Below are 26837 nucleotides of genomic sequence, written 5' to 3'. Positions count from 1 at the left end.
GATACAGAAGACCCTCCTTGGAAGGACCCATTGGCATGAGACCCCTCGTTAGGCTCTGTTTTATCAAGATGCTTTCAAATACAGCTGAGTATACCATGATAAGAGGCTCAGGGGAATTAATATTCAATATGTCTCTTTATCACCAGTGAATATATTATTTTAACCTGAAGGATTAGCTAGTCATGCCATGTAGCAGGATCAGAAATCTCCAATCTTTAGGAAGAGTTTTTACTTTTTAGAAAAAAGGGCTATATGCAGACAGGCTGGCCCTGGTAGTACTTTACAAATGATTTAGTTTTATTACCGAGAACTATGTTTGTTTCTTGTGACACATTATAACATTATTTGATTCCTTTTAAAGGGGAAGGCAAGAACTTATTTTTATCTGTATTTAAGTTGTATTTATATTTTAATCACAAAAGTGTTGTAACATACTTGATAAAATCTCAAACAATCTAGTGAGTTACCAAGAAAAAATAAAGATTTTCTTTACCACCACTTTATCAATGCTACCTTATCCTCATCACTAAAATTACTATTTATTCATTCAAAAAAAATTGTAATTTAATTTTTTGTTAATCACTGTTCTAGGCACTAATGCCTACAACTTTTGTGTTCTGGATCTTGCATTCAGGTTGTTAACAGTTTGGAGTGTATTTTTTCTATGTACCAATGCAGATATATACATATAAAGACACACACATATACCATTGGTCTTTTTAAAAAAAAATAGAATTATGTGATAGATATCCATCCATAGCCTGTTTTTCCACATAAACCTACCTTGTTAGTACATGCAGCTCTAGCTTGTTATTTTTGATAACTGCATTGCTTTCTGTGGTGTGGATATTATACTGATACTAGTACAGTATTATTTATTCTCCAAAAGTTGGAAATATAGGTGGTTTCCAATTTTTTATTATCACAGTGTTACAGTAAACATTCTAATATGTATCACTTTATATACCAGTGCTATTACTTTTTGAGATAGTTGGCACAGCTATTGGTTTTTTTTTTTTTAATTTTTTATTGGATTTTAGGTTTTGGGGTACATGAGCAGAGCATGTAAGACAGTTGCGTAGGAACACACATGGCAATGTGCTTTTCTTTCCTTCTCCCCTTCACCCACATTTGGCATTTCTCCCCAGGCTATCCCTCCCCACCTCCCCCTCCCACTGGCCCTCCCCTTTTCCCCTCAATAGACCCCACTGTTTAGTACTCCCCTTTCTGTGTCCATGTGTTCTCATTTTTCATCACCCACCTATGAGTGAGAATATGTGGTGTTTCATTTTCTGTTCTTGTGTCAGTTTGCTGAGGATGACGTTCTCCAGATTCATCCATGTCCCTACAAACGACACAAACTCATCATTTCTGATTGCTGCATAATATTCCATGGTGTATATGTGCCACATTTTTCCAATCCAGTCTATTATCAATGGGCATTTGGGTTGATTCCAGGTCTTTGCTATTGTAAACAGTGCTGCAATGAACATTCGTGTACATGTGTCCTTATAGTAGAACGATTTATAGTCTTTTGGATATATACCCAGTAATGGGATTGCTGGGTCAAATGGAATTTCTATTTCTAAGGCCTTGAGGAATCGCCACACTGTCTTCCACATGGTTGAACGAATTTACACTCCCACCAACAGTGTAAAAGTGTTCCTTTTTCTCCACATCCTCTCCAGCATCTGTTGTCTCCAGATTTTTTAATGATCGCCACAGCTATTGGTTTTTAAGAGAAAGTTTTCAGTGTATCTCAACATTTGAAGTGTATTTGCCCTTGGACCAAGCAATTCTTCAAATGTTGAGATATGCTGAAAAGTTTCTCTGAAATAAAACAACAGCTGTACCAGCTTTCAGCTATAAAATGTATAAACTCAGGGGATCAAATATACAGCACAGTGACTAGAATTAGCAATACTACATTGTATGCTTGAGATTTGCTTAAATGTTCTGATCACAAAACAATTTCTCTCTCTCTCTTTTTTTTCTTTAGACAGGGTCTCATTTTGTTACCCAGGCTGGGAGTACAGTGGCATAACCTTGATTCACTGCAATCTCCAACTCCTGGGTTCAAGTGATTCTCCCACCTCAGCTTTCTGAATAGTTACAGGCCTGCCAGCACATCTGGCTAATTTTTATATTTTTGGTAGAGATGGGGTTTCACCGTGTTGGCAAGGCTGGTCTCAAACTCCTGACCTCGAGTGATCTGCCTGCCTCAGCCTCGCAAAGTGCTGGGTTTACAGGTGTAAGTGACTGCCCGGCCTGATTTTTTTTTTTAATCACTTTGTCAGTATAGTAGTTAGAATCTACCTTTATAACATTCTTTGGTATTCCATAGAGCGCAGCTCTCCTTGGCACTATCTTTCAGGTAATCTTGTGAATTTAATTTTCAGGTTTTATTTAGAATATCATTTGTGCATTTTGGTCAAAATTTTCTCAAACGTTAGATTAATTTGGTGAAAAATACTATCTTTAAAGCATCATGTAATCCATGAATATGGTATATCTTCCTGTTATGGTCATGTTATGCAAGTACAAAGATTGCAGTAGATAATAATCATAGCAAGAAGGGAATGAGAGCTCCATATTAAAAAGATAAGGGCATGTATCTGTTCCAACCTTCATATTCTGCCTATTGAAATTGAGATAAGATAACTTCTTCCTTTTTCTTGCCTCTCTATTCTTGGCCTGAAGTGTATCCTAGCCTCATCCCTAAGCTTTTTCTAAAATTTTCATTCCTACTTTTTGTATTTACTTGTCTCCATCATGGATCCACATGGTTGATGAATCCAGCAGGTTATGGGGCCACAGCTGACATATTTATCTACGATGCATTGGATTCATAACCTAGAGTTTAGGTGATTTTCCCGCTTCTGTCCTGCTGCTACCGTTTTGTTCTCATTCAACCTCTACCTCATAAATGTATTTTAAAAAGAAAAAAAACACGATCAAATATCTTCTTTGTATGCATGCCAATGTTTTCTGTTTTCTTAGCATGTGAGCAGATGTAGTAATTTTACGTCTACTTTAAGTATTCTACCTAATCCTGGGTGCTCATATATTTGGAAGAATAAAATTTAAAAACAAATGAGAACACATGGACACTGGGAGGGGAGCATCACACACTGGGGTCTGTTGGGAGTACTAGGGGAGGGACAGCGGGGGATGAGGAGGTTGTGGAGGGATAACATGGGGAGAAACGCCAGATATAGGTGACAGGGGGATGGAGGCAGCAAACCTCCTTGCCATGTATGTACCTATGCAACAGTGCTGCATGATCTGCACATGTACCCCAGAACCTAAAGTACAATTAAAAAAACTTAAAAAAAACAAGAAGAACAAGGACATGGCTGTTTAACAGTAAAAATAATAACATTTTCAACAGAAGATCGCAGCCCTATAAAACATTACTTTTTACATTCTGAGCCCTTTATAAAGCAAAAACAAGAATAAAAATTTTATGTAAAAAAAATGAAACTTTTTTTAAAGAATATAAAGCTACTTAATCAGATTGAGCAATGAAGTCAACTTAAGTTTATTTCAGAAAATGATTGCCACAAGATTAAATAATAACAACAACAAAACAACTTTTAAAGATCACCCACTAGACTAGATTTGTTCTTATCAATAAAAGCAATAATACAGTAGAAGAGAGTTGAGCTGTCTTAACAGAAACATCAAACACATGAGAGAAGTGAGGTACATGACTCTGTCAGAGAAGGTAAAACCAGCAGAGGAAAATGAGGGACGTCAAAATAAAACTACTCTTGTCTTAGATTTATGAGAGCCCCAGTAAAAACATTAGCTTCATACCTGGGTGTTCTCTGTCTCTCTTAATCTGTTTAGTTTCTTATGGAATTTCTTTTCTGTGCCATCATTTTAAAATAGTTTAATTTAATTTTAAGTTCTGGGATACATGTGCAGGATGCGCAGGTTTGTTACATATCTCCATGTTTTAAAATCACCTCACCTTTCCCAACTAGAGTGTTTTTCAGCTTGGCATTCTCATCTTCTAAGCGCTCACACCTCAGTTTAATAGATGGCTGCAGTCTTGTACACATGTATTTATGATTATTACCTTCTGCTTTTGATTCATCTGGTTCATGATTCCCAAGGTCCAGTTCAAGTCCCCAAGCAGGAATCTCATTTTGTGGTTGTGTCCTAGATTGCTGGCTGGCTTATCAATTTTCTGCCCTTAGGTCTGGTGCCCTGTGGCTTTGTAGGGACAGAATTTGAGGTGCAAAACCTGGGCACCTCAGAAGCAGAGACTCTGTGTGAGGATTGCTCCCTTTGAAAATGCAGTAGTTCAAGCAGAGATCTGAGCCTTGGTCCATCCAGTTTAGTCAACTACCATCTCAGTGATTATATATTGCCTGATTTGAAATACATAGTCTTCATTGAGTTTTATTCAATAGAATGCACTAAATATATATTCATAGCATAGTATAGCTATGTGAATTTACAGCATAGTGCTTAAGAAAATGAGGTTTGGAGTAAGAACCTAGGTTTGTCTCTCTGTCAATTTGGTGAAAGAGTTTTAATCCTTCTATGTCTTGATATCCTGTCTTTTATATCAGGGTTAATAATACTTTTCTCATAGAAGTGTTAAAAGATAATGATATAATTTTGCTCTAAGAATTAAGGCCAGGCGTAGCATCTCACATCTGCAATCCCAGCACTTTGGGAGGCTAAGGCGGGCAAATAATGAGGTCAAGAGATCAAGACCATCCTGGCCAACATGGTGAAACCCCACTTCTACTAAAAATACAAAAATTAGCTAGGCATGGTGGTGCATGCCTTTAGTCCCAGCTACTTGGGAGGCTGAGGCAAGAGAATTGCTTGAACTGGCGGGCAGAGGTTGCAGTGAGCTGAGATCATACCACTGCCCTCCAGCCTGGCAACAGGGTGAGACTCCATCTCAGGGGAAAAAAAAAAAAAAAAAGAATTAACAGAGTGCACATCACACATAGTAAAAATTCAATGTATGATAGCTGTTTCTACCCAAAAGCAGCAAAAATAGGAGATTTCTCTCTCAAATATACTGTGCTAATGTTGTTGCTAGTAGTGTCCTCACTGCTAGAATGAGTTACCCAGATTTTTTTCTTGATTAAATAATTTAAATCTATTATTATGATTTCAAATCTTTTTGCTATGTTGTAGAGTTGTCAAATTTACTAATTGGAGAAAGCCTATAAAATGTTTCCAATTTTTGGCATCAGGTGCTATATTAAGTAACATTTGTAAAGCCTTAAAGGGTATGCAAAATACCCAAATGGTTGTATAGTTTTTTTCTTCTCTTGGTGACACTAGAGTGTTTTCCCAGCTTGGCATTCTCATCTTCTAAGCACTCACACCTCTGTTTAATAGATGGCTGCAGTCTTGTACACATGTATTTATGATTATTACCTTCTGCTTTTGATTCAACTGGTTCATGATTCCCAAGGTCCACTTCAAGTCCCCAAGCAGGAATCTCATTTGGAAGACCTTCCATGGTCTTCTCTTTCTCAGGCACTTAGAACACTGTGTATGAACAGGAAATGCTGCTTTCTACCTGAACTTTTCCAAGCGTTGCCTGTTGGGGACCTAAAATTATCTTCCTTGGGACATCATTTAGACTTTTCTAGTCTGAAACAAATTTCCTTTCTGATACTAAAGGAAATTTCGCTAAATTCTGATACGAAATATGGCATATGAATTCCCCTCCTGTCTTCTGAATCCAGCGTTTAGGTTCTAAATAAACAGCCACATTCTAGAAAGCACAAGGAAAGACCAAAAATAAGATAGTGGGGGAGGCAAAGTTGAAAATATAGCATTTAAGGAGGTAATCTGCATACAGTGTTCTCGACAGCCAAATTCTGAGCCTGCTCGGGTATGCCTGTGCTGTCAGAGCAGACAATAGGCTGGGGTATGGAGGAGGAGGAGGAGGAAGCAGCACATTCACTTGGCATGATCTTGGAAAGGAGTGAACTTCTAACTGTTGCTTAAAATGCTGCTTTGTCTCATTTGCTAATGTCACCAAGAAGGATCTTGTTAAAAAATACATATATGTGTGTGTGTGTGTGTATGTATATATATATATATATGTCTATACGTATGTCTATCTATATACATATATATTTTCTTGTTAAAAATATGTATGTACGTATATTTTTGTTGTTAAACTAGCTCAGAATATATATATGTATATAAATTCCATATATACATCCATCATATATATAAGTATATTCCATATATATCCATATCCATATTCCATATATATCTATGTCTATATATATCCTTTCTTGAGTCTGACTAGTTAGGGAGCTGACCTAAATTTGGAGAAAGTTTAGGAGTCAGACCCCTTGAGACATTCCAAGTAGTCTAACAAATGTAAAGGGTCACCGACATTAATCAAATTCCTACCAACTCAACATATGAGGCGCTGGCACTTTTAAGCAGGGATGTTGGACATACTCCCTTGAGCAAAGCCAAATTTTCTTTCATTCTTTTTTTTTAAAATTAAGACATGGTACAGAGTGCTGCTTTATGGACAAATCTTAGTGTGCTAGTTGTAAATCTAAGCACTTTCTCTTTCAATGAATGGAGGTTAGCATTGCATGAAAAATTGCTAACAGATAGACTAACCTTGCTACTCAAAGTCTGGTTCATGGAGCAGCAATGCCAGCACCACGCAGATGCTTGTTAGAAAATGTGCAATCTCAGCACCATCCCCAATGAACTCAATCCCCTAGGTGACCGCCTGTTAAAGTTTGAGAGGACTGGTCTAGAAGGGCATGGCTCCACACAGTGTGGAAGTGAACTTTTATTCTTAACTCCATCACTAATTTGCATTTTGAAAAGATCACCTACTGTTTTTCCGGAATGCTTATTTTTCTCATCCATAAAATAAAAATAGTTTTCATCTTTCTTGACAAAACACTTGTGAGGTGAGATAAGATAGATTTTAAAGTGCCTTATGTGGCAGAATCAAAGTCCTGCTGTTTTATGTAGGAAGACAAATATACACTAGAGAGGAAGGATAAAAATTGCATTGGAAACACTTGGCCGTCAGACAAAATTCATTTATTTTACTTCAGAAGATAAGGGGGGTGGAAATAATTAATTTGGCTTCCGTTTCCAATGGGAAAAAGACAAGCGGTCTTTTCTGCCAATCTTTTTTCCTTGCTCTGTATGATCTGGTAAAATAAGAGAAATAATGTAGTGTTTTCTACTATGAAATTCTAATTTAGAAAAATATTTACATAAAAAGCAAAAGGGAGATTTAAAAAATACTACTTTAATGAAAAGCCTGTTGGGGTTACCAGGGTAGCTAGAAAGGTTTGATAGGCCTGTAGTAGTCTTAGTATGGCAATTGAGAAGCATCCTCACATTTGCTTTGGGGTAGGGTAGAAGCTGTGTTTTGTTTTGTGCTTGTACCTTTTGGGTCCTTTTTGTCCTATGATCCTACTTATCACCTGCTTCCATTATATTGGATGTTCATTGTATGGCCCTGCGAAGACCTAAGCACCAGTCATCAGCAACAGTAAAAACAATATGATGTTCCTGATTGGGTCATGGAATTGCGGCACAGGTGCATCCCCTGAGTATTTAGTGATATGTGGTAGACCCCTTAGATTATGACACACAAAAAAGCCAGTAAGGGTATTTTCTTGTCTCCTAATGCCAGCATTCAGTCTTTTACTGTTTTATGCTTGTGGGTGATTCTGGGATCAGGTTATTAGAGATCAGACACACAGTCTTTCAGTTCCAGGCTTTCTCTGAGGAGAGGGATGCCCGAGAGGCAGGAAGCTGAGTGATAATTTGCCTTTCATTTTTTCCTCATTTCCTGAACAGCTTTAATCATGTCTGAACATACATACTTCTTGCCATTATCTCATTTTTGGATGAATTCAAATAGAAGATTTTTTTTTTTTTTACTTAATATATGTATTTTAGATGAATTCTGTTTTCATGTCTGGTTACCCCAACAGGTTCACTTTATTTGTTAGTTTTAAAGTTTAAATATTTATTGGAAGATCAAGTTACATATACATGTACACAGCTGCCCACCCCAAAGTGTAAGTTAGAAAAAGAAGTGGAGGAGTGGGAGGAAGATACCCTTTGATATTCTTAACATAAAGATCACATATCTTCATGTAAATATATTAAATAATAATAAAGCTATCCAGAAGGAAGTTCCATTTATTTTCATGTAGGGAATATATTCTATTCCATGTTATCTCAAGATTCTAAAGTTATTTTTATCTTTACTGATTTAATATCTATTGATTTTAAATATGTGATTTTAATATAATAATTGTTACTCTGACATAATTACAAATGAAATGTGTTAGTCAAAAATATTTGTTTCTTTTAGTGGCTCAATTGGTAAGTTGTTTTCTATCACAATCTTTGGTAGCACAATTAGCTACTTGGTGAACACAGAGAAATGTAAAAAAAAACCAAGAGTATCTTTGTCATACTCTTGTTTGCTTGTTGATGTTTGTTAAACATATATTCCTTAATTCAAAAGTAGTGTGGTATTAAGCTATGTGTTTATTCCTTAATCTAAGTTGAATTCTACCTGGCTAGCTGTATTTAAGAAAAAAAAAAAAAAAAAAGGGCATGTGAAATTACCATGTGTCTGAAAACTGAAAACTCCAAGTCCTCAATCCTAATGTCCCCTTTGGAAGTCAGATTTCTTTCTACTTAACTTCCTGAAGACTTTCTAGTGTCTCCAGCTTAACGCCAGGACTTGGCCATGCTTAGTATTTCTGCTGTGTAGCATCAGTTCTCATAACAATCTCATAAATGACTCCTTTTTTACAACTTTATTGAGATGTATTTCACATACCATAAAATTTACACATAAAAATGTACAGTTCAGTGGATTTTAGTATATTCAGAGTTGTGTAACTGTCATCACAGTCCAATTTTGGAACACTTCAGCATCCCAAAAAGAAATCCCTACACATTAGCTGCCATTCCTCATTCCCGCTTGTCCTCTCCCAGACCCCAGGCAATTATTCTAGTTTCTGTCTCTGTGGGTTTGTCTAATCTGGACATTTTATATAACGGAGTCATGCAATATGCAGTTGTTTGTGACTGGCTTCTTTTACTTAGCAAAATGTTTCCAAGTTTCACCCATGTCATAGTATAGTGGACGACTGAGTACTTTACTTCTTTTAATTATTGAATAATATTCTTTTACATGCAAATGCCACATTTTGTCTATCTTTTCATCACCTGATGAACATTTAGGCTTTTCCCACTTTTAGTCTGTTATGAACAATGCTGCTGGGAGCATTCATGTACAATTTTTGTGCGAAGATATGTTTTCAATTCCCTTGGGGATTTATGTAGGAGTGGAATTGCTGGGACACAAGCTAAACTGCATGTTTAGCATTTTGAGAAATGGACAATCTATTTTATAAAGTGACAACTACAATTAGTTGATTATAGTGGCGTGCACTGGTAGTCCCAGCTACTTGGAGGCTGAGGCCAGAGAATATAGTGAGTTCAGGGGTTCAAGGCTGCAATGAGCTATAATCGTGCCACTGCACTCCAGCTCAGGTGACAGACCAAGACCCTGTCTTTAAAAAATGAATAATAAAATAAAATAAAAGTAGCAGCTCTGTTTTACGTTCCCACTAGCAATGTATGAGGATTCCAATTTACCCACACTTTCTACTGTCTGTCTTTTTTATTGTAGCCACCCTGATAGGTGTGAAGGGACATCTTATTGTGGTTTTGGCTTGCATTTCCCTCATGACTGATGATATTGAGCATCTTTTCATGTGCTTATTGACAAAAGTCCACTTTTGATGTCTGCACATGGCCTGAGCCAAAAGTCTGTCTTCAGATGTAGTTTTGAATATTTTCTTCCCTTTTTTGTGAGATGATTTGGTAGAGAAAAAAAGAGGTTGTGGTGACTAACACTTTAAGTCAGTTATCAAGTTAGTGCATCACCTTTGCTTGCCATTTTATGAAAGAATATCGGTGCCTTTCTGGGATAGATGAGGGGAAACCGATTCTTGCTTAAATATTTCTAATGGTAGAGGAGTAAACTCTAAGATATGTGAAGTTTGCTTGGTTTTGATGCTCCTAGGTGCCCATTAAATGCTTTTCTCCATCCTGTGGAGAGGCTGTTTTTCTAGTTCCTCTAATGCCATACTTTCTATAGAGTCCTCCCTCAAGCTGGTTCTTTGGACAGGAAGTGAAACATACAAACATCAAGGAGTATGCCGTGGAAAAAGGAATCTCATTGTGTTTCTTTCCCAGGCTTATTTTCAGGGAATAAAGGAATAACAGACTAACATTCTTAAAAATTAAAGCAACATCAAGAGATGAAGATTTTTTTTGAGTAACGTCTGTATCATATGAGGCCCATCAGGTGCCTGTGATTGAAAACCAAATCCAGGGTAGCTTAATATGGGTAACATAGTAGCTCCCGTAGGCCAAGAGGGCTCCAATGGTATCATCAAGATCTGTGTCTCAGAATGGGTTGCCTCCAGTATCATTATTCTTGAGATACTTCCTGGAAGCTTCCAGCTCACATTATCACAACATTCAGTTTAAGAAAAAGAGAGATTACTTATCTGATATCCAAACTAAAGTCTTGGAACTGAGTCTTCCTGGACCCAGATGGCCTGACCAGAGACACTTGTTCATCTCTGAATCAATGACTGTGGCCAGAATGGTGGACCTGCCATTGGCCTCCTCTAGTCTGTATGGTCCCCAGGAGATCCTGTGGTGGAGTCGCTTCACTGCAGTCATGTGGGCTGAGGCTGGCAAAGTGTGGTTAGGAAGGGAGATGGAGCCTGTGTGGCAAGATAAGGAAGATCACTTTCTACTCAAAACCACAGACCACAGACATGTTTCCTCTCTCAAAGGGTATTTCTGGGAAGGACATTAAGAAATCATCTAGGGAGTAGTAATTAAACTTTAGCATGGGTATACTTTGCTAGGGTTTATTTGTCCCACCATTGTATTTTAGAAGCCGATAGTCATCTACTTGCATGGGTTTAAAGATGGAGATGAATTTTGCCTCAAGATCAATTACTCCCCCACTGAGTTGCACCGATACCTGGTGTAGATGATAATTTGTTTTTTTTTTTGATTTTGTTTTTTGAGATGGAGTCTCACTCTATAGCCCAAGCTGGATTGCAGTGGTGTGATCTCAGCTCACTGCAGTCTCCACCTTCGGGTTCAATTAATTCTCCTGCCTTAGCCTCCCAAGTAGCTGAGATTACAGGCATGTGCCACCGTGCCTGACTAATTTTTTTGTATTTTAGTAGACATGGGGTTTTACCATGTTGCCAAGGGTGGTCTTAAACACCCAATCTCAGGCGATCTGCCCACCTCAGCCTCCCAAAGTATTGGAATTACAGGCGTGAGCTACCACACCTGGCCTGGATGATATTTGGATGAGCTTTTGGTCTTAGAGTAGATGTGGAATGGGTTAAGACTTTTCAAGTTGTTGGGGTGAGGTGGATGTATTGCATGTGAGAATCACATGACTTTGGGAGGTTGGAGGGTGGTCTATGTGTGGGTTGAACTGTGTCCTTCTAAAATTCATATGTTGGGCTGGTGTAGTGGCTCATGCCTGTAATCCCAGCAACCTTGGGAGGCTGAGACAGGCAGATTACCTGAGGTCAGGAGCTTGAGACCAGCCTGGGCACCATGATGAAACCCTGTCTCTACTAAAAATACAAAAATGATCCAAGCATGGTAGCAGGTACCTGTAACCCCAGCTACTTGGGAGGCTGAGACAGGAGAATCACTTGAACCTTGGAGGTGGAGGTTGTAGTGAGCAGGGATTGTTGCAGTCTAGCCTGGGTGACAATAGTGAAACTCCATCTCAAAAAAAAAAAAAAGAATGAAATTTATATGTTGAAGTCCTAACCCCTACTACCTCAGAATGTGACCTTATTGGGAAATGGATTTGTTGCAGATTTAACATGTTAAAATGAGGGCAGGCCGGGCATGATGGCTGACGCCTGTAATCCCAGCACTTTGGGAGGGTGAGGCAGGTGGATCACCTGAGGTCAGGACTAGCCTGATCAACATGGAGAAACCCTGTCTCTACTAAAAATACAAAATTAGCTGGGCCTGGTGGCGCATCCATGGAATCCCGGCTACTCAGGAGGCTGAGGCAGGAGAATTGCTTGAACCTGGCAGGCAGAGATTGCGGTGAGCCAAGAAGGTGCCATTGTACTCCAGCCTGGGCAACAAGAGCAAAACTCCATCTCAAAAAAAAAAAAAAAAAAAGAAGGCAGTAGGGTAGGTTCCTAATCCAATATGACTGATATCATCATAAATAGGGAAGTTTGGACACAGAGACATGCACACAGGGAGCATCCCACGGGAATATTGTAGTTATGCTGCCACAAACCAAAGAACCACTTGAAGCCAGAAGAGAGAAATAACTCCTTCCCTGGTGCCTTCAGAGGACACATGGCTCAGCAGTAACAAAATATCGCAAACTATATGGCTTAGACAGCAAACATTTATTGTCTTTCGGTTCTGGAAAGAAGTCTGAGCTGACGGTGCCCGCAGGGCTGTGCTTTAGGACCACAGTATTGAATGTTTTCTCCTTGACGTTTCACTGGGTTTATTGTTATTGCTTGCTTTCTTTTTTTTTTCAAATAGAAGAGACAAAAGTGTCTGAAGATGATGAAATGGAGAAGCTGTACAAATCATTAGAGCAAGCTAGTCTATCTCCTCTTGGGGACCGGCGACCTTCCACTAAAAAGGAGTTGAGAAAATCCTTTGTTAAGCGGTGTAAAAATCCATCCATCAACGAGAAACTCCACAAAATCCGAACGTTGAATAGCACATTAAAGGTAACAAAATTTCAAATCGTGGATGGACTCTAGGGATGTGGGGCAGGGAATGGCTGGTTCTGCAGAGAGGTTCTTGCCAATCACAGCGTGTTTGTGTGGGTGCAGGGAAGGGCTGTAAAAGTAAATATAATCTAGATAGGGTGTGATGACCTTGACAGTCTTAAAGCACTAGGATGTGCACACAGTAGCGCCCAAGGCAGTTTTTCACAATAGGCCTTGATGTTTACATTCACTCTGATATAAAAATTTTCAATTTTAATCTCCTAGACAGCAAGGACCATGCATAATTTGTTTTTGTAACCCTTATACCTAGCATAGTACCTGCTTCAATAAATGTTGATGAGAGACAGAGATCATCCACTGGTGAGAAGAAACAGTCATAGAAATAAGATCTCCAGTTTTCATGTGATTCATGCAAGGGTGCCATTCTTCTGGACTACAGCCAGAAGAAAATGGCTTGATTTCAGCGACAGCAGAGTGGGGGCTCTAGCCAGGAAGTACCGTGAGAGCCCCACTGTGGGAAGTACACACTTTGTGGTAATAGACCAGCAGATGTTTTCACAATGGGAATAAGGGACAGTGTACAGGAAGCACTGAAGCTATTTTCAGGGCCTCCCTGAGCCGAAATGGTTCTTCATAACAAAAGCGTCCTGCTTTCACATTTAGATTATAACATGAACAGGTGGAGGCCAGGATATTTTGTAAAATAGTCCTGACTTAGCAGACGATTTATCTGAAAAGCTTTGATGGATTCTGCAAGTGAATTTTGTTTTGTATATGGCCGTTGGCATTAAGAACTTGAGTCATTTTCCAGGAAGAAATGCAGCCATTGAAAGGACAAGGCTACAAAGGCAGGCTGAGTGGCTGTTAGTCAGATGTCCCAGTTAGTTAGTAGAACATCTAAATACCCTAAAAAACTGCAAAAATGAGGCTGGAATGAAAGAGGAAAAGTTAATTTTAATTATACAGAGAAATACAAATGCAGAGAAAGTCATTCCTATTTAATATTAAAATTTTTAATGATAATAAAGGATATCACACTGGCCATCATTTCACGGTATGTACAAAGGTAATGAATATGTTTGATTATTCAATGTAGTATGTCATAGTGTGTTGGGATTTTGCTGTCTTCTTTGTCTGTGATAGCTGATATGAGTGAGTAAATTTTTCATTGAGCAAGTATTTCCTGACTCTTACTGTGTACCAGCAAGTATTTCCTAACTTTTACTGTGTACCACCACTATTCTAGGTGACTGGGACCATTGAATGGACTCTACTGGGGGTAGAAACAGAGGAAAATGAATACTGAGGGTGGAAATAGAGGAAAACGAATACGTGATTAAAATGAAGTGCAAAAACACTATGATTGAGATGTGCTCAGGGTGCTTTGGTGGCCCAGAGGGGGAAAGTGGCTTACTGGGGGCATTAAGAACAATGTCACGAAGCTGGTGAGTCAGGAAGAAATGAATGCCAAGGGAAGGACATACAAGGAAGTGGAATGTCTGTCAATAGGTAATAGTTTAGTCCATGTTGGAAGAAGCAGGAAGTAGAGGCCAAGGAGAGGTTTGAGTCATTATTAGGAGAAGACTGTGGCCTCGGACCTTCCATAGAGTAGCAGACTCAGGAGTCTAGATCTTTACGGTACCATGCCCTCACCTGGCCGCTGGGGGCCCAAGTTTGTGAAAATGATTAGTGTTACCTGTTACTGTTCCCTATGAGTCTCTGTGACCTCATGCACTCTGTGCACTATGACTATGTCAGTGGTGAAGTCAGCAGCTGTGGCTTTTCTGCCAGTGTGTAGGTTATTCAGTGCTAAGTAACAAATTATCCCAAAGCTTAGCAACTTCAAACAATTAGCATTTATTATTTCAAAGTGTCTGTGGTCAGGAATCTGGGTGCGGCTTGGTCAAATGCCTCTGCCCTTAGGTCTCTCACAAGGCTGTGATCAGGGTTTCTGCTGGGGTTGCATTCATTCCTCCCAGGAGAGGGGTTAGTTTCTAAGCTGTCGCCTGTAGTTAATTGGCAGGATTCAGCTGCTTTCAGGTTGTTGGACTGAGGGTCTCGGTTGTTCTCCAGCTGTTGGCCAGGGGCTACCCTCAGTTCCTTGCCACAGGGGCTTCTCCATAGGGCAGCTCACAACTTGGAAACTGGCTTCTTCAGAGCAAGCAACGCAATGAGAGCGGGTGAGCAAGCTGGGTTATAAGCCAGTGGCAGTAATGACACCACATTACTTTTGCAGTATTCTATTCAGTAGAAGGAGGTCCTTAGGTCATCTCATTTTCAGGGAGGAGTTACACAAGGCCTTGGACACCAGGAAGCAGAGAAGACTGGGGGCCTGCTCAGGGCTGCCTGCCCCATGCTGCTGGGGAACTGCTCTCTCTGGATATTTGTGGGAAGCAGCCCTTTCCACAGGTCTCTCAGGTCTCCCCGGAGCATAGTGCTGGGGGCTGATGAAATGTAACAGGACCCACGTCAGGCAGTCCTAGGAATCTCAGGAGGTAGGAGGACATGTTGATGTGGAAATTAGCCTTGCCAAAGAAGCCAAACAAAAGCAAAGCACATCAAACTATTCAAAGGAGAGAGAGAACTTGATACATGTATTCGTGTTCATGTTGGAAGGGTATAATAATTATTTCTCACTGTTTTTAAAATTCAAAGCAGGCAAGAGAGTGGTTGCCTTTGAGGAAGAAGAGAGAATGAGACTGAGGGGGAGCAAATGGAGCTTCTGAGTGCTGGGTATGGGTCCTTCTGTGACCTTGGTAGTAGTTGTATGGAAGGGTTTGTTTTGTGATGATTCTTTAAGCACTAACTTTTCTATTTGTGCACTTTTCTCTGTGTATGATACATGGCACAGAATGTCATACACAGAGGAAATGTTTGTTTTTTAAAAACTTCAAAGTAGGAGTGTGGACAAGCAAAGACAACAGAGTTTCATGCAGAAGCTAGGAAACTGTTTTAACAATAATGTTTATATTTGCTGTAGACACATTTTATAAATAAGAAAAATCCCGGCACTGGGATAGTACTGGAATGATTGCACTCCAGGGAAATTCTTCTAGGAAGTTGAGTAAACTTCCAAGTTGAATCTGAGCAAAAGTTGATTGTATTATGTTTTACACCAAATGTAGATATTTAGGAATTTTTAACAGTTCAACATTCACTGACTTTTGGCCAAGCCTGTTTTTATTTCAAAATAAATTATTAATGGAATAATTAATGGGTTCACCTGGAACTCTCTCTGAGTTACTCTGGCCTATGTCAAAAGAGCAGTGAGCCCCCTCTTCCTCATAACTGCTCTGGTGGAACACGTTTCCAATGCTTAGGTCTTGAGCCAAGCCATACACTGACTATTTGGAGTAAAAACTGAAAGTATAGCACTCTCTTTCATGATATATTTGGAATCCTTGCCAAACTTTCCTTGCCTACCAGAAAGCAGAGCGGATGTTGTGAAAGTAGTTCAAAGCCCTCCAGAAGCCTCCTGCACCATCCAGGAGAAGCTGGGCTGCTGGACAAGGCTCAGCCTGAGGGTGCCTGGTGTAAGAACGAGCTTGGAACATCCTGTTGTTTCATTAATTTCCTTCTTCTGTATTATTGTCTACATTTTCTTCTTTCATCTATAAAAGAATTAACACAGATTTGAGCCAAGTGGTAAAACATTTGAACTAGTTAGAGCCAAAAGCCATGTGAGAAGTGTCAGCTTAATGCCCGAAGTGGAAGAGACCCTTTTCTAAAAATGTTATTAGATGTAAAGAGGGGTTAATTTATGTTTGCCTTTTCAAAGTCAGTTTCCCCAATTTTTATTAATCTTCAGAGATCTTATTTAGTTGTCTAATATGATGAATTAGGATCTTCCTCTGAAGCAGATGTCTTAATTTCTTTAGAACAAAATAAAACACCTTAAATAACTTTATATTAATAGCCCTTTGATGATATCAGAGAATGAAAGCTTTTTTTTTTTTTTTGTTTTTTGTTTTTTGGAAAAGTTGTTTTTGAAGCATAGATATTGAAAACTCAGAGAGAAGCAATCTGCTCTTTTGGCCCTGACTGACTTTCTATAAACAATCCCTCTACTTTGCTACTGCACTGATTTTTCTCCGTTTTGGAAGGAAGGCTTCCTATCTTTATCCATCTATCTGTCTGTCTTTCTGTCTATCTATCTATCTATCATCTATCATCTGTCATGCTATCTATCTGTCTATTAATATCTGTCGTCTATTTATCTAACTAATTATCTACCAATCAATCAATTTATGTCTCATTTGTTTGTTTAATGGAAAGGATTTCCTCAGACTCCAAATATGGTTCAGAATGCAAAAGAGAATAAAAAGCAAATGGGTAATTCATTTATTTTTATTTTATATACTCATTTTTTTGACAGGTATTTGATGAATAGCTACATGTTTTAGTCATTCTTTCAGGCACTTGGGGCTCTAGCAGTGGGCATAGCAGACAAAAAGGCCTGCCTTCCTAAAGCTTATGTTTTAGTAGGAGAATAAACATAATTCAGTAGTAAATTTTGTAATATGATAAGAGAGGGATAGAAAATGTTAAGGAATTGATATTTAATTAGGAAGGGCATGAAAGGCCTCTTTAAAAGACATAATTTGTGTAAAATCTGGAAAAGGAAAGGGAAGGAGGCTTGAGGTTTTCTGACGCAGAATGCCGCAGGCAAAAGAAACGAAAATGGAAACACCTTGTGGTGTGAGTGTGCCTGGGCATTTAAGGAAAAGCAAGGAGGTCAGTCAGCTGGACTGTAGTGGGGATGGAGCAAAGGGGGTGCAGCAGTGGGCCAGAGGGACAGCAGGGACTCTTGCCAGAGGGGGCCTCATTGCCATTGCAAACACCAGCTTCTATGCGGAATAGGACAGTGACCCTTTGGAAAGTTCTGAACAGAGGTATGGCATGCTTTGTGTCATGTGTGAAGGTAGAACCATCAGGATTTGCTGGTGGATTGGGTGTGATAGAAGGAGTCATGAATGACTCCAGTGTTTGCCCTGAGCAACTGGAAAGTGGAGTTACCATTCAGTGCTTTGTGGAAGACTGCGGTGAGAACAGGGTTTGGTGCATATTGGCAGTTAGTGGGTGGGGTGGGGATGTAGAGAGCAAGAGGAACTTAGCTTTGGACGTGTTATTTTTGAGATGCCTCTTCAGGGTTGATGTGGAACTGCTGAAGAGGAAGTTTAGACAAATGATTATGGAGTCCAGGGGAGAAGTAAAAAGAGATATAAATTTGGGACCATCAGCACATAGGGAGAGTGGGAGAGATTACATGTGATTACCAAGAGTGTGAATGTAGATAGAGCAGAGAAGAGGCTCCAAGCTGGGGCTCTGGAACACTCTAGTGAGAAGAGGTGGTGTGATGAGGGGAACCAGCAACCCAGGTGAGAGTAAGTAGCCATTGTGGGATGAGACAAATCAGGAGAAGGTCACAGAGGCACAATGATGGAAGTGTTCAAGAAGGAGGAGTAGTCAGTCATTTTAGGGGCTTCTGTTTGACATTGATTTAATGGATTATTGGATTTAACAACATGGAGGTCACTGATGGTCTTCACAAGAGCAGTTCTGGTAAATGGTGGGGGCCAAAGCCTGGAGGGAGTGAATCTGTGAAAGAATGGGCCATTGGAGACAAGGAGAAAGTGGAGCATTCGCTGGACAGGGATTTGGGGGCAGAGAGGACTTCGAAAACGGAAGAAATAACAGCGAATGTGTATGCCAGTGAGACTGCCGGAGGGGAGCTGGGAAGTTGGTGAGTCATAGGAGAGGAGAGAGTTGCTGGGATGAATTTCTTGAGTAGGAGAGCGGGGGCCATTGTTCCGAAGCGCAGAGACTGGCCTTTGCTAGGAGCACAGATGTTCCGTCTCTGTGAACAGTAGGGAAGGCAGCATAGATTTGCATCCACGTCATTCTTGGGCAACAGGAACTTGGGAGAAGTGCTCTTCTGTTGGTTTCCATTTCCTCAAAAAAGAGAGAGCAAGGCCGTCAGCTGCGAGTGAGGATGAGAGAGGGGGTTTGAGATGAGATTTTGAAATAGTCGTTTGAGAGACTCCCAGAAAAGGGATGTGAAAGGGCGATGACCCAAGAGTGGTGAAGATCCACTTACTGGCAGTGCTTGTGAAGTTTTAGCCTCACACATGCTGTTCTGGGGATAGTCAAAAAGGGTCGTTCAGTCATATGCAGGAATGGAATGTCTGCATGGCACTCGGCATTGTGTTAGGTGCAGGGAACACAGGGACGAAGGAAATGTTTCTTGTCATTTTTAAGCTTTAGAAGAGGTGGCATGACTCATCCATAAATACCTAAATGTACCTTGGTAAGTTCTCAGAGGGTTCCAGAATATCGGAAGGCGTGAGAACATAAAAACTTAAAAGCTTATCAGTCCAATATTGGGGGTACAGGGAAGGTTTCCTGGATAATGTGATGCCTTAATGAGTATGGGTTATGAAAAATTGGGTAGGCCAGGCGCAGTGGCTCATGCCTGTAATTCCAGTACTTTGGGAGGCTGAGGCGAGCGGATCACGAGTTTGAGACCAGCCTGGACAACATGGTGAAACCCTGTCTCTACCAAAAATACAAAAATTAGCTAGGCGTGGTGGTGCATGCCTTTAATCCCAATTGCTCGGGAGGCTGAGGCAGGAGAATTGCTTGAACGTGGGAGGTGGAGGTTGCAGTGAGATGAGATCAGGCCACTGCACTCTAGCCTGGGCAAGAGTGAGACTCTGTTTCAAAAAAGAAATAAATAAAGCCCGGGTGCAATGGCTCACACCTTTAATCTCAGCACTTTGGGAGGCTGAGGCGGGCAGATCACAAGGTCAGGAGATCGAGACTATCCTGGCCAACATGGGGAAACCCAGTTTCTACTAAAAATACAAAAATTAGCTGGGTATGGTGGTACATCCCTGTAATCCCAGCTATCTGTGAGACTGAGGCACAAGAATCGCTTGAATCCGGGAGGCAGAGGTTGCAGTAAGCCCAAATCGCGCCACTGCACTCCAGCCTGGCGACAGAGAGATTGAGACTCCCGTCTCAAAATAAATAAATAAATAAATAAATGAGAATAAATAAATTTTAAAAATTGGGTAAAGAAAAATTGCAAAGTGTTCTGTGTAAAAGAAACTCTAGAAATTAGAGTTTATCAGGTGAATAAAGGCAAGGAAGATTCTCCGTGTGGCACAATGACACAGAGGTGTGAGCTAGTGTGGGGGTGAGAAAATGCACACCAGTACATTAGACTGGAAAGTCAGAAGGAAGCAGAGTTTCCACAAATGGTGCCAGTGCAGGTGAGTCGCCTTGGGCGTAAGGGGATCCATGAGGAGGACTTGGCATTTGGATACATCCCTGCTCTGCTAAGTGGAGGTGGAGTTCAAGTGGGCATTGCAGGCAGTGATCTCACTCAAGAGGCTGTGGCAGCAGATCAGGTGTGATATATTGAACTGGATATCCAAGCTTAGGACTCTGGGCATGGGATGGAGAAAACAGGTGTAGATTTGAAACACAATTGTTGGGGCTGAATATTTGTTTTTAATATGGAGGATGAACACCTTATATTTAGTTTGTTTTTTGTCTGTAGAAAACTCTAACCTGAGCTAGACATTTCAGAAATGTGTGTCATTGGTTACAGAGGAGACAGAGTGGCACTAATAGGTTGTTTATTAGCTTTATTGGCATACATACCATTTTCATGGAAGGTTAGTAGCCTCTTCTTTGACTAAAAAGATAACCTGTGTAGTTATTCAGTGTATATTAATTAAATTAATATGATTTATTAAAAATAAAGATAATACAATCGTAAAAGATATATTTCATGTTACCTTATGTCCTAGGTAAAGTGTTATGTTCCAGTTTTGCATGGTGAAGTTTGGATGGTCAATGAAATGCTAACAATGAAATGATAAGTTTTAGGAGGTATAATTCTCACACCAAGGTAGCATTGTTACTATGGTGTGGAATAATGGATTTATCAGAGAAAGGCAACATAGAAGACCTTTGCTACGTTTAGCTTTTCCACTAACTCTTGGGTAGGACACTTAAATTCCTCGTGGCGGGTTAGGATATGTAAACAAATGTCATATCTCTTAGGCTTGATGCTGGAATTAGAATATTAACATGCAAAAATGCTTTGATAATTTTATGGTAAATGTATATGTGAACTTGTGAAAGAGTCGGTAAAGATGGTTTATGTAAATCAAGACACTTCAACACACCCCCTTCCCCTTTCTTTCTATCGCACAGTGTAAAGAACATGACCTGGCCATGATTAACCAGTTACTGGATGACCCGAAGCTGACAGCCAGGAAATATAGAGAGTGGAAAGTCATGAACACCCTGCTGATCCAGGACATCTATCAGCAGCAGCGGGCCACGCCTGCCCCTGACGACAGCCCCCAGGACCTCAAAGAATCACCTTCTTCTCCCTGTGTTGAAAATTCCATTTGAGACAAAGTCAGAATTTTCTCCTCTTATATTTTATCACAAGCAACTCTTCAAGATGTTGCAAAACCTTACATTTTTCCTTAAAAGGAAAACTGAAACCCAGTCCTTCAAGCATCAGCTCTCCATCTAAAGATGCACTTTAGATGAAGATAATCCCCAAATACAGCGGGTCCCTTCGTTCTGGTCATAACGTATCCATTGAGATTGGAATGATTGAGTTCAGTTGAAAGGCATGTTTTGTGTTCCTGCTGGGAGCTCACGGTGATGCAGGGATCTAGGTGGGATGTGAGAAATGTATCTTCTATTCCTTGCTCTCCAGAGAATGCTATGGACAGAAATCAAATTTTACCAGGAATAATTGTCCTTGGAAACATTCTGTTTTTCAAAAGAAGACAATATGATTCCACCTGGCTGAGCAGCTGTGTTGCCCAAATCACTTTTTGAGTAGAGGAATGTTTTCTATAGCAGTGACTGGAAGGACAGACGTCATTTGCAGAACAAAAATTCCTCGTCTTTCGTATAGAATGGTGGTGCCTTTTCCACGTGTTGAGAAATACTTCATAGACAGTGGCGCGTGGGAGAGCTGAAGGATGGGGCATGTTCCATATTCCGCTCACTCAAAGGACAGCTTGGTGTTTTCACACTTTACGCAGGTTAGGGGATCTGATTAATGTTTCCTTTCCTTACAACAGCTAGAGAAAACATCTCATCACAGTTGGACACCTCTACTCCTTTCAAGCTTTCCTACTCAACAGTAGGAGATAGTAATAGGTCCAGCAAAGAATGTCTACTGCTCTTATACGTAGTGTGAATTTATATCCAGATTTCCCAGAATTCATATTGACAAGGTGACTTTGGCGCTGGAATTGTTTTAATATCTTTACTCAAAAAACAAAAACAAAAACCAACAGACAGAAACAACAAAAGAGTTAAACGTGATGGTTTTATTTTTGTATGTTTATATGTCACTTGTGTGCTATGTGAATAGCTATCTATAATATGTTTGTTATTTAAATATATTTATAGAAGTTCAAATTACTAGTGTTTTAAAAGATGATATGCTATTATATGTTGTGCTTAGTATATATTTGATGAGTCTATACTTTTAGCTTGAGAAAAATAGAAATACTGTTGATTCACTGGTGTTACGATGTTGCACTATACTGTCTGCGGAATGCTCAGGAAACCTTGTGGGAAAGAGTGGGGCATGCATTCATAATTTTTCTTTTTCTTCCCACCCCAATCCCCCGAGCTCTTAGATTTAGATTTCTATATCTCACATAAGTCACTCTCTTAAGCAGAAAAGGACTTTCATCTTCGATGATCCTTTCTATTAAATAAACTTTAAGCTTTATGCCATTTATGCCTGAAAACATTAGACCAAATGCAACACAACTAATGTCATCTTTTCATTAAAGACTAATAGAAATTTAGGAATTGTTGTGTTAAAGAGAGCTCATAGAGAAACAGTATGAAAGTCTTCCCCTACTAATCACCATGAATATTTCTTGCCATAAAAATAGCCACAACTCACCAAGTACCCATGCTGGCCCTACCTACCCTAACAAACTGTTGACATAACCTCTTCTGCTTTATAGTTTCAAAGTGTGGCTTGACATTCAAATGGAAATAACCACCTGAATTATATCTGCAAATAAAATGGAAATAGTTGTTGAATATTTACCCCAAGCTTTACTAAGAAGCCTTAATACTTTGTAAACAAACAAACAAACAAACAAACAAACAAAAAGCAACCTTAGCATTAAAAAAAAAACACATGAAGCAAGTTGTACTACTAGAAGCTTCTTTAAGATAAGAGGCCAGGCCAATCGGTTTGGCCCAGCAAACATGTGGGTACTTCTCTACCTAGGGAAGCTACTGAAGATGAGTCTGACCTGTGGTGCCCTGACAGAGGAAACATTCAGGTCCTCAGGTTGGACTCTGATGCCCTGGCTTGAGAGAGCCGTGATTTAACCTTTCGGTCCTGGAAATGATCGATTCCTTCAGTGATTAGCCAACACCAGAAGGAGGATTATTTAGGATTTGTAGTGTAAACAGTACTGAAGGAAAGACAAGTAACAATAGAGGAAATAACAGTGTGACACAAAGTACCCTCCACCTGTTTTTCTTTGGTTTGCAACACCAACCTGTAGACTTCCAGTTTTTCCTAAATTGAAGAGCTCCAGAAACTTTTGAGCAGGGTTTGTGAATACCTTTGAATGCTTTCTGTTGGCTTTTCATAAAGACATGTTTCACCAACTTAAAGACAAAAAAGATCCCTGGGATTACTTAGCCAACTCTTAAAGTTATTTTTCAAAGGCACGTCAAGAACGTTAGCCTAGAGTTTTGCTTTGTTAGTTAAAGCTTACTTTGCAGAACTTTCTGGGGTGAGAGTTACACTGAGCTGCTCAATTTTGCGCCAGCCTTTCTGGAGCCCCATCGTCTGCCCATTCGTGTTTTTCCCCCTGTAAATTCTGCTTTTGATCAGGTTGTGCTAGAAAGTAGGGCTGCTTCTGTGAGTTCTCAGCTTAGGCTGTGGTCACCGAGAGGTGGGTGGGGGGATAGACAGGAGTGAGAGGGAGAGTGGGTGACACGTTCCATGATAGTCAATGTAGGAAAACATGGACTTCTCTATTTTGGCTTCGAGCCACTTTTCTGGTCCAAAGAGTATTAGGAAAACCGGATTGCTTTCAGTACACTTCTTGAGACTGGGTCACCTCTGAGACACATTTGGGGTAGTTTCATGGGGTCCCATAGGGTCTTTGAGCCGTGGAGTGACATAAAACCATGGCTGCTCAGGAAGGAAGTGTGCTTAGCACACGTAGATTCAAACCTGTGGCACCTGCTAAGGATTAAGATTCAGAGAGGACTCCTCTTTAGGGTAGTAAAGAGGACCTTTTCCCTCTATTGTTAGCCTGCAGACCCAAAGTGGAGTCTGAGGTGATGCCCTCACTGGTTGGTATGTTGCCAGTAGACACGCTGAGGCCTGCATTTGAAGGGCCTCTGTTGCTTTTAAGAATTGTTGGTTTTGCCACAGCAGCTCAAATCTTAGCATAGGATCAAAGGCCTAGAAAGACTCCTAAAGTGTGAGATTACAAAGACTCCAGGAAGGGGAAGAAAGAGAAAGAGATTGTGTTTGGAGTCAGATTTCAATGTGAAACCCATGCCTTATATTTACAGAGCACTTTGTAGTTTGCAAATTGGTGTTTTTTCAGCCCCCTTTGCTCCCCCACCCATCCCGCTGCCCACGCTCCATATGAGATGATTGTGGATTGTAACAGTGAAGTGCCTGGCCCAGAGCCTCCGGTGGTGACATGGGAATTTGAGTCTCAGGACTCCCAGCGGCCCCCTGCCCCTCCCTCCTCTCCACCCCCCACCTCACTTCACCTGTTACCTTGTGAAGTTGCTGTTGGCGCACAGCCCACTGAGGAACCAAGAAGTTTGACTTGGACTGAATATTTCCTCACACTGGGCTCAGCACAGGGCCGACCCTAGTGGCCGTTAAGCTAAATTCTCCATTTGAAACCTAAGGGCCCCTCTCTGTGCTTGAATACATTCTCTTTCTAATGGACCTGCGGCAACCTGCTGGCGCCTGTCTATGGATTGGGGTTTAACCTAATCATGCTGTGTTTCCTTTTCTTTCCTTCTGTGCATTAGATGACTTGGGAGGTGCTGTGAGATCCTTGGATGGAAAATGTATATTTAAAGAAATGGAGAGTGTGTATTTTGTTTGCCTTTTGAGGCATGTGCTGTCAGATGTCAGAGACCCAACTTAGTGATGAGAGGTTGGTCCCCTGACCTTCTTCTCTTAATTGCTTTTTATGTAATTATGATCTTTTCCTCAGGTAGCATTCCAGCCACAAACAATGTCACAGAGATGAAACAGGTTCAAAGAAAAATATTTTGAAGTCTTTTGAAAAGAAGTGCTATCCAAATTTAAGCCATGTTTAAATTCACAGGCACATTAACTCTTAGTAAGAAAGACATTTTTTTTTTTTTTTTTGAGATGGAGTCTCTCTCTGTTGCCTAGGCTGGAGTGCAGTGGCGGGATCTCGGCCCACTGCAACCTCTGCCTCCTGGGTTCAAGCGATTCTCCTGCCTCCTGCTCAGCCTCCCGAGTAGCTGGGATTACACGTAGCTAATTTTTATATTTTTAATAGAGACTGGGGTTTCACCATGTTGCCCAGGCTGGTCTCAAACTCCTGACCTCAGGTGATCCGCCTGCCTTTGCCTCCCAAAGTGCTGGGATTACAGGCATGAGCCACTGCACCCAGCCGACAGACAATATTTTGATATAGCCACATAAATGATTGAGTAGTGTTAGGTACAGAAAAACTGCCATATGCACATAAAGTTTTAGGGGGTATTTCTTCTTCAGTCTAACAAGAATAGGATACCCAATTTGGGTTTTTCAGTTTATTTCTCTTCCAGCTTTTCTTATACCTCACAGGAGAAATTGAGTCCTAGCAGTGGGAGATGACTGCCCTGCCTAGGGTTTTGTAATACATCATTGAAAAATCAAAGGCCCCGGGAGCCACGATGGCTCGGGCCAGTTGTCCTGGCGCTTGAGGTTCAAGGCCAACCTGAGCATCATAAGAACCTCACATTCATTAACAAAAGAAAAATAAAAGGCCCTGAAATGAAATTTTGCAGCCTGCATGACATGGACTGGGAAGGGGCATAATTTCTCCCCTCACAGAAAGCCACTAGTCTCCTTGAGATATTGAGTAGACACGTTTCTCTGTGGCGTGAGGCAGGAAGCAATTCCCTTGCCTCTTCTGCACATCTTAATTCTTTCCCGTATGACCCCAGAACCACATAAAAAACTTTGAAAATGGATTCTTCGTCAAGAAGAGGTTTATATATTTCTCTTGCTGTAAGGAGACTTCACTGATCTGTATTTTTTTTTTTAACCTTTAGCTCAAATAAGAAGCATGCCCCATCAAAACAGTCAATGCCGTGTAATAAAACCAGGAGTTGTAATCGCCATGTATTTTAATATGCTTGCATGATGGGAACGTAACTTTTAGCACTGCATGGTGTTTGGGGGCCAGATATTAATGTGGAAATGATAGCTTCGGTTTGTGCTTTCATTCTGTGTCAGCTACCCCTCTAAACTGAAAAAAGAGGCATGGCTCATTTCTCTCCTGCTTCGTTTTTGAGGTTGACTTGTAAGATAAAAATAAACATAAGAAAAACAATCTAGTAAAATAACATAGGAAAAAAAAGTTGAAATATACTACTGGTGTTCATTTTCTGCCCTGCCATGTTGCTTTCTCAAAGAAATAAACCTGTGGCTGGGAAGTGTTTAATGGCTGAGTTTTGATCTTCTGCAAAGGTTACAGTGCCCTCTGGTGGCAGTAATCAAAATCGCTTCCAGACTTGATTTATTTTTAAATAAAATATCTCATTTTATTGGAAATCTATTTCAACAGTGACCGATGTAGTCTTGCCCAGTGGTTCTCAATTTACACATTTATTAACACAGTGATATTTATATTTTTCAAAAATTGCCGTTGGACCACAGAATTTGACTTGCACATTATATTACTTATTATTTCTAGACATCCACATTTT

At 40.2% G+C, this 26837-nt stretch overlaps 1 protein-coding gene across 3 annotated transcripts in view; it reads left to right on the top strand.

The window, feature by feature from the left end:
* Positions 1-26572, top strand: part of IPCEF1 (interaction protein for cytohesin exchange factors 1) — a 194978-nt gene extending 168406 nt beyond the window's left edge. For all 3 annotated transcript variants that reach the window (XM_078370328.1, XM_035296999.3, XM_008995289.5), the window contains 2 exons: positions 12637-12830; positions 21060-26572. In XM_078370328.1, coding sequence (XP_078226454.1) covers positions 12637-12830; positions 21060-21263 — 398 coding nt within the window. In that variant the 3' untranslated portion in view covers positions 21264-26572. The remainder of the gene's footprint in view (positions 1-12636; positions 12831-21059) is intronic.
* The last annotated feature ends 265 nt before the right edge of the window (positions 26573-26837 follow it).

Source organism: Callithrix jacchus, chromosome 4, assembly GCF_049354715.1.
Source record: "Callithrix jacchus isolate 240 chromosome 4, calJac240_pri, whole genome shotgun sequence".
Classification (NCBI taxonomy): Eukaryota; Metazoa; Chordata; class Mammalia; order Primates; family Cebidae; genus Callithrix; species Callithrix jacchus.
Note: the sequence above shows the minus strand (reverse complement) of the source record. Positions and strands in the feature narration are given on the sequence as shown.